Source organism: Triticum aestivum, unplaced genomic scaffold (assembly GCF_018294505.1).
Source record: "Triticum aestivum cultivar Chinese Spring unplaced genomic scaffold, IWGSC CS RefSeq v2.1 scaffold48146, whole genome shotgun sequence".
In the NCBI taxonomy this organism is placed as follows: domain Eukaryota; kingdom Viridiplantae; phylum Streptophyta; class Magnoliopsida; order Poales; family Poaceae; genus Triticum; species Triticum aestivum.
The window spans coordinates 88,545-95,948 of record NW_025228193.1 but is presented as its reverse complement, the minus strand read 5'-3'; the positions used below and the strand labels follow the sequence as shown (position 1 = coordinate 95,948).

At 43.3% G+C, this 7,404-nt stretch overlaps 1 protein-coding gene across 1 annotated transcript; it reads right to left on the bottom strand.

The window, feature by feature from the left end:
• Nucleotides 1-442: 442 nt before the first annotated feature.
• LOC123173677 (cytochrome P450 711A1) lies at nucleotides 443-3,698 on the bottom strand. Its single transcript, XM_044589938.1, has 5 exons — nucleotides 3,211-3,698; nucleotides 2,975-3,127; nucleotides 1,384-2,161; nucleotides 1,110-1,205; nucleotides 443-950 (listed from the first exon to the last, which is right to left on the bottom strand). Exons 1-5 carry the CDS (start codon nucleotides 3,459-3,461, stop codon nucleotides 618-620), a joined length of 1,611 nt encoding a protein of 536 aa, XP_044445873.1. The 5' UTR covers nucleotides 3,462-3,698; the 3' UTR covers nucleotides 443-617.
• Between the last annotated feature and the right edge of the window lie 3,706 nt (nucleotides 3,699-7,404).

Genomic DNA, 7,404 nt, shown 5'->3' with positions numbered 1-7,404 from the left:
AATCAATCAGTGTCATCTAATTCTTAGATTAATTTTACCCAATCAATCTATTGGACAAATATACCCTTTTGCAGTTCCCTAAAGGATTTTGCAGTTTTTTAGTGAGATTTTTTTACACAGCTCACATACACAAGCATATACTCGGCCCAATAAACACATACACCCTACCTCTATGAGCACCTCCTAAAGACAGAGCCGACACATCATTTTAAGATTGATGACGTCGTCACAGACGCCTTCATAGTTGACGGGAACGTCTCCTCCCACAGAACGCATATCACTGGAAGGTTTGAAATAAATCCAGGAAAATGCCAATGTCAACTCTGGGACCTGAACTCTGATGTGCTGGGGGTACAACAGTGCTTCTAACCATCCAACCACAGGTTATTCGCGAGTAATATAATAGATGTATAGAAAATGTGATGTAATCTTTTCGGGAACGAAAACAACGACATGCATCAGCTTTTATTCCATATATAAGAACAAGGTTACACGCATTACAGAATCTTCATGTATGTTGTACAAAATAGCATGTACATATTTCATAAATTCACATTTTTTTTATAAGAACACATATCCATGATATTTAGATAGAGTTGCTACTTGCTAGACACATATCAAGTCTTCCTTTCGATGACCTGGAGCTTGACACCATGCTTGAAGTTGACCAAGATGGAATACTGGAACTGCAGCGGGAATTCCATGTTGGGCGAGTGCCTGAAGACGTGGTGGCGGTAGAGGTGGAGGATGACGAGCTTGAGCTGCTGGAATGCGAACTTCTGCCCAATGCATGCCCGGGGTCCAATACCAAAGGGAATGAATGCATAGGGATGCCTTCGCTTGCATTCCTCGCTCTCAGGGTCAAACCGCTCAGGCCAAAACACGTCGGGGTCTGGGAACTGCTTTGGGTCTTTTGCTAGTACGCCGGGTGCTAGCCACACCCAAGTACCCTGAATATCACCCCAATTGTTTTTACTCTTTGTTAAACAAATAACTTGGTGCAACAATATTCGACAAATAGGCTTGCTTTGTTATGGGAGGAATGATAGTTGAAACAATTAGGGCCTGATGTTTACGGGTTGGTAACGTAGGAAGCACAAGGCACTAACCTTAGGAAGGACATAGCCTCCAATCTGGACATCCTCGGATGCCTCCCTAGCAATCAGCGGGGACACAGTGTAGAATCTCATCGTCTCTTTCAAAACCTATATATCATACAAAAAAACTCTCAAAGAAGAAACTAATTAACGAACGAAAACAAGTCACATTTAGATGCCCGACAAATAAGCAGGCAACTAGTTGCATATATAGTTTTGAGATCGAATCGTATGAGAAGTAATATTTAGTTTTGAGCACTTGACTCATGTTCTGAATCCAACTAACCTGCTCCATGTAAGGGAATTTGGTCTGGATGTCCTCAACATTGGGTACCACATCTTTGGGCCCAAAAGCGTCGATCTCCTTGAGTAGCTTCTCCTCTACCTCGGGGTACATCGCCACAAGGTACACCAGGCTTGACAGCGTGAAGGACATGGTCACCGACCCTGCAAGTAAGTGCTCGTATGTAAGTGCGCTCACGTAATCTTGCGTCAACAACTTCCTCATTGCGTCTGTGCTCTCGCTTGCATTAAGCATCACAGACAGGAAGTTCTTCTCCCCCCTGTCAGCTTGTGCCGCCCGCTCAGCCACAATGTTGTCCAGTAGCCCACTCATGGCCAAGTTGGTCTCTTCCATCCGGCGGTCTTTTGAGCCCGGCACACGCAGCAGGAGCTGCCTCACAGGTTCCTGTAGCAACGGCACGAGCATGCCAAGGATGATGGACACGGAGCCTGAGAGGTCCATCTTGAGGGACGTCGTGGCGTAGAAGTGCTTTTTGATGAAATCTGTTGTCATGTCGACAGTCTCAGCACAATCGACATGGTGTTTCGGTGGTGGAGAGGTGGTGCCTTTGGTGAGGCCGAAGTCCACACCGAAGGCGACCTGACCAATAGTGTCGCTGAAGAGCTTTAACGAGAGGTCGGAGAAGGTGATCTCCTCGCCATGCCGGAGGAGGCGCCCCGCCCGTTCAATGTACGGTTGGAAGGAAGGGATGAGGCTTGCCACGTGCGACGGCTGGTAGATGGAGATGATGACATTTCTCATGGATTGCCATCTCGAGTCCCTGCGGAGACAGTGATATGCTTGTGATTTAAAACAAGCTCTAGCTAGATATGTACTGAGTATTAATTTTTTACAAATTGGTATGGAACATTCTACTAAAACAGTCGACCTACATGACCCAGTTCTATAGTTTGTTGTTTGCATTAAATAACAATATAGTTTGTATTGTTGTGTTGCTTCACTTCTTGGTGCGGCACAGTTTACATCTAATTAATAGAGCGTATACAATGAATGAAAATGCATAATAATCCTCAAGTCATCAAGAGATGATAGTGAAAGCATGTTAGATGATAGATTATTCTTGGTGTTACCTGTAGCAGTACTAATGTTTGCATTCCTATACTAGATTCGTGGTTGAATGATGTTTCTAAACGTACTCTTGTCGTGGAGTATTACGCATAGTTTGGTACGTAGTTAAATTGAAGACCTACAAACTTGTGCCCGACTTATAAACCGAATGAATACTTACTGAAAGTCTCTTCTGCTCGTGATGAACAGTAAAATTAGAAGAAAAAAATCTGAAACTTTTCATGGCAAACTTTGAAAAAAATTGAGTGCTTGCAAATTTTATCATGGAATGGCAAAAAACGAAAAAAAAAATCAGCACTCCAAAATGCTTTCGAAAATATCATTTTTGGAGCATAAATTATTTTAACGATTTCCGCGGATATCATTTCATGATGAAACTTTGGAAGCACTCAACACATTTGACTTCATGAAATCTCTAAAGGCGTACATGTTTTAACTCCCACCGTTGATTCAGTCAAGGATATATACGGAAGAAGATAAAGTAATAAAGGTGCACACATCCAACCTCGTAAAGAAGAGGCCTTTGTTGTGAATAGGCGAGCTGCGAATAGGACTAGGGACGCTTCTGTTGGGGATGCTCTTGAACTTCTGGATTCCCACCTCTCTGCACAGCTCGGGGTCTGCAATCATAACTAGCGGCTGTCTACCCATGTGAAACCTGAGAAAATGACACAAATACACATGTTAAGGCACCATTTTTTTCGCCTGCATGGTGGAATTAATTAGCACGGGCAAACTCACCTGTAGATGGGCCCGAATCTCTCTCTGAGGACCGTGAACACCGCCGGGCCGTGCTTGGCGAGCAACGGCAGGTGGCCGATCAGCGGGTAAGCCATCGGACCGGGGACCCTACGTACGCGCCATGAAGGTGCGTAGAAATATATGGCGAATACGCCAGCAGCCAAGGTCGCCACGGTGACCGAAATTGCTAAGAACGGCGGCGGCGGCTCCATCTGATGACTCCGGAGTAGCGCTCCAGCCCCGTCCATCATTCTGCCTGCTCTATGACTACCTTACCCAACAATTAGCCGTGGCTTTCTCGGGGCAGATGGCCATCGCAAGATATATACACACAGGACGCTGATGCAATCGCTATCTGTCGTGTACTTGCTTCCGATTGTTCGTTTTGTATACTTTTGCCTCCCAAATTGGACTTATATGTGATCATCGTCGAAAGTGACTCTGTACACTGTAATACCAAATGTGACGTGGTAAATAAATAAAATCATACCGAATGCGACAAAGGGCTGGCTAAGCATTCTCAAGAGAATCTTGAGGAAGCAAACACCTAGTGTTCCAAACTCCTCCCTTGTCACTGAGTTTGATTAGATGCCGCAGCTCAAAGATGCTTTATGCTAGGTACCTGTCGTATAGCACTAGCATATAACTATTTTCAATGGATATATTTGTATACAAATTAAGTCAGAGCATCGTATGCATCATTGATGATAAAAATCACGGTCATTAGTCCAGAATCTCGTAATTAGCAACAAAGCAGAACAAACCAAATGATGAAACCAATTAGAGCATCCCAAGCCGGACCCCCTATTTTCTTCATCAATGTGTGAAACATCCGTACAGTCAAAGAAAAAAGACCCAACCAGACCCCTCACTTACTCCCTAAACGACCGGACTGGCCGACACTCCTCAAACTGAGACCATATAGTACTTAATGCGACAAACCTCTGGCTAAGCATTCCCAAGAGAATCTTGAGGAAGCAAACACCTAGTATTCCAAACTCCCCCCCTTTGACTAAGTTTGATTAGATGCCGGTGTTCGCAGCTCAAAGATGCTTTATGCTAGGTACCTGTCGTATAGCACTAGCCTATAACTATTTCCAACGGATATTTGTACACAAATTAAGTCAGAGCATCGTATACATCATTGATGATAACAATCACCGTCATTAGTCCACAATCTCGTAATTAGCAACGAAGTAGAAGAAACCAAATGATGAAACCAATTAGAGCATGCAAAGCTGGACCCCCTATTTTCTTCATCAATGTGTGAAACATCCGTCCGGTCAAAGAAAAAAGACCCAACCAGACCCCTCACTTACTCCCTAAACGACCGGATTGACCGACACTCCTCAAACTGAGACCATATAGTACTGAATGCGACAAAGCGCTGGCTAAGCATTCCCAAGAGAATCTTGAGGAAGCAAACACCTAGTATTCCAAACTCCCCCTTGTGACTGAGTTTGATTAGATGCCGGTGTTCACAGCTCAAAGATGCTTTATGCTAGGTACCTGTCGTATAGCACTAGCATATAACTATTTCCAAGGGATATTTGTATACAAATTGAGTCAGAGCAAAGTATACATCATTGATGATAACAATCACCGGCATTAGTCCACAATCTCGTAATTAGCAATGAAGTAGAACAAACCAAATGATGAAACCAATTAGAGCATCCAAAGCCGGACCCCCTATTTTCTTCATCAATGTGTGAAACGTCTGCCCGGTCAAAAAGAAGACCCAGCTTCCTCCCTAAATGACTCGGCTGATCGACACTCCTCGAACTGAGACCATACTGCAGAACCGGGCTTTAGCGCCGGTTCGTAAGGGCCTTTAGTGCCGGTAAAGAGTGGAGACTAAAGCCCCCCCCCCTTACTACCGGTTCGGCACGAACCGGCGCTAAAGTTCCACCACGTGGCACGAGCCAGGCCCGGGTGCTGGTAGACCATTAGTACTGGTTGGTAACACCAACCGGTACTAAATGTTTGGGGGGGTTGGTTTTATTTTTTATTTTTCCATTAATTTTGTGTTTTCCATTTAATTGTTTTTTGTTTGCTGGTATTTTACGATACTACATATTGTACACGTTATGCATATATATAAATAGATTTTCTCGTAGAACCGCATATATATATCTCGAATGATGTATACGATGATTATTCACACCGGAGAAAATCATCGTATATATATATCATCGAATATCTCAAAGGAGAAAATCGTATATATATATCATCGAATGTCTCACAACCACCATTAATTATTCACACATACACATGTATATATATATATATATATATATATATATATATATATATATATATATATATAATTTCTCCTACATGTTGCCCTGGTGCCTTCGAAGCACGATGACAAGGGGCTCATGGAGGCGGTAGCGGGTAACAGTATTCTCCTTTGGGATCTATGACCTGGTCGAGCAAAAATCCCGCTATTTCCTCTTGAAGTGCTAGTATGCGCTCCGTTGGTAGGAGCTGCTTCCGCACCTCTCTGAACTGTTAAGAAGGAGATCAATATGCATGTGTATTAGTTGTGTGACTAAATATCGATAATGGTGTAAAAATTTATGAATAGTGTTCTGACAAACGTATCCAGTCATGTCTTTGAGATATGCTCCTTTCGGACGCCATCATGCGAATGTTCTTGCAAACGTAGTATGCACACAGATCAGTCTCCGACGCCTGCTTCAGGGCCTTTACGAGAATGGAATTGAATCAGATAATGATTAATCAAGTATGATAATTAATTAACGGTATTGAAACAAGAATTAAAGAGATGGTAGCTAGCTAGTTAGTACTACTTAATTACTTACCTTGGGTCGATACCAAAACAGCTTTTTAGCCCATTTGCCTGGAGTCACCTTGATGAACTTTTCCCAAGCCCCGCCTACCGGCAAAGAAAATTAATAAAGGAGTTATTAAATAGTTCATATCAGGAAATGACGAACTAAATAGGTCGAGTTATAGTTAATAATGATTAAAATTACCTGTTGACTATCCCATACAAGATGGTGTAGTCACTATCTTTTTTAAGTAGTGAGTCCAGTACTTCAACTTTTCCTTCTTCAACTTTAATGTCTAACAAGATCCAGTGGAAACTACATGCGCACACGTTTGCATGTTTTAATTAAGCGGGCATGTGCACAGAATTTGTAGTACAAGACAGTGTGACTCACAGGAAGTTGTAAGGAAGTAGTATATCTTCATTGGTATTGAGGCGCTTGAAGAACTCTAGCATGCTTTCCTGTAAACTTGCTCGACAACTTGGAATATTCCATGTGTGCTCATTAACGGTATTTGGGTCAATGAACCCAATGCCATAGCGTCCAGATTTTTTCATTTCATACATCTTCATCATGCATAATACCACAGAAAAGAATATAGTGAGGATAATTACAGGTAATGATTGATCAAAATGATCACTACAGCTAGCTTGAGACTTAAATTACAGAAAGAAATCACTTACAGACAATACCAACTGACGATAGATTTGTGGAGTGCGTCTTGATTGTATAACTGAAATAGTTCTGAATACTCAACGGACACAGCTTTCTCATGGAAGTAATGCTCCTCCTTGACATTCACCATGAGGGACTCTCGATTGGAAATCTTGGTAATGTTCATGTACCATTGATGCAATTCATACATTCTCGTTGGGAGGTTCTTGACCTCGTCCGGCTCGACCAAAGGTTGGCCCCGGACATATTTCCGTTTTATTTCCTCCTCTCTAAGCGGAGACAATGGCTCGATATCGAGGAGTTGTCCAATAGTGATCTTGAGCATTTCAGCCTGCATTATATGCTCCTCGGTTATTACCACATTGCCCAGCTGGGGAACGTAAACGGTTTGCCCACAATAATATTGGGCGCGCGTACTCTCATGTGTTGTTGGCACAACAAGCGGGGGGATCGATTGTGCCGCCTGTTCTCCCAGCTGGGGAACGGTTTTCCCGCATTTTTTGACAGCTGCTTGTTGGCACGAGCTCGAGCTCGCTTCTTTATGTAGTCGCGCTCGATGTGCCTTCCTGATTTGGCGCTCATAGTCATCGTCAACAAGCTTGGGAGCTGGTGGTCTAGCCATACAAATGAAGTGGTCAATCTTTTCCTCGGGCACTTTCTCCCTCGGCGGCGGTGCCGGTTTCGGTCCAAAATGGGCGTCCACTTGGGCCTTCACTATGGCTTT

Bases quoted from the DNA above. Each gene is read 5' to 3' on its own strand.
- LOC123173677 (XM_044589938.1), bottom strand. From the start codon at position 3,461: ATGATGGACGGGGCTGGAGCGCTACTCCGGAGTCATCAGATGGAGCCG. The intron at 2,162-2,974 runs GTTGGATGTGTG...CTGTCTCCGCAG, and splicing joins AAAGGCCTCTTCTTTACGAG to GGACTCGAGATGGCAATCCA. The intron at 951-1,109 runs GTTAGTGCCTTG...GGTGATATTCAG, and splicing joins GAGGCTATGTCCTTCCTAAG to GGTACTTGGGTGTGGCTAGC.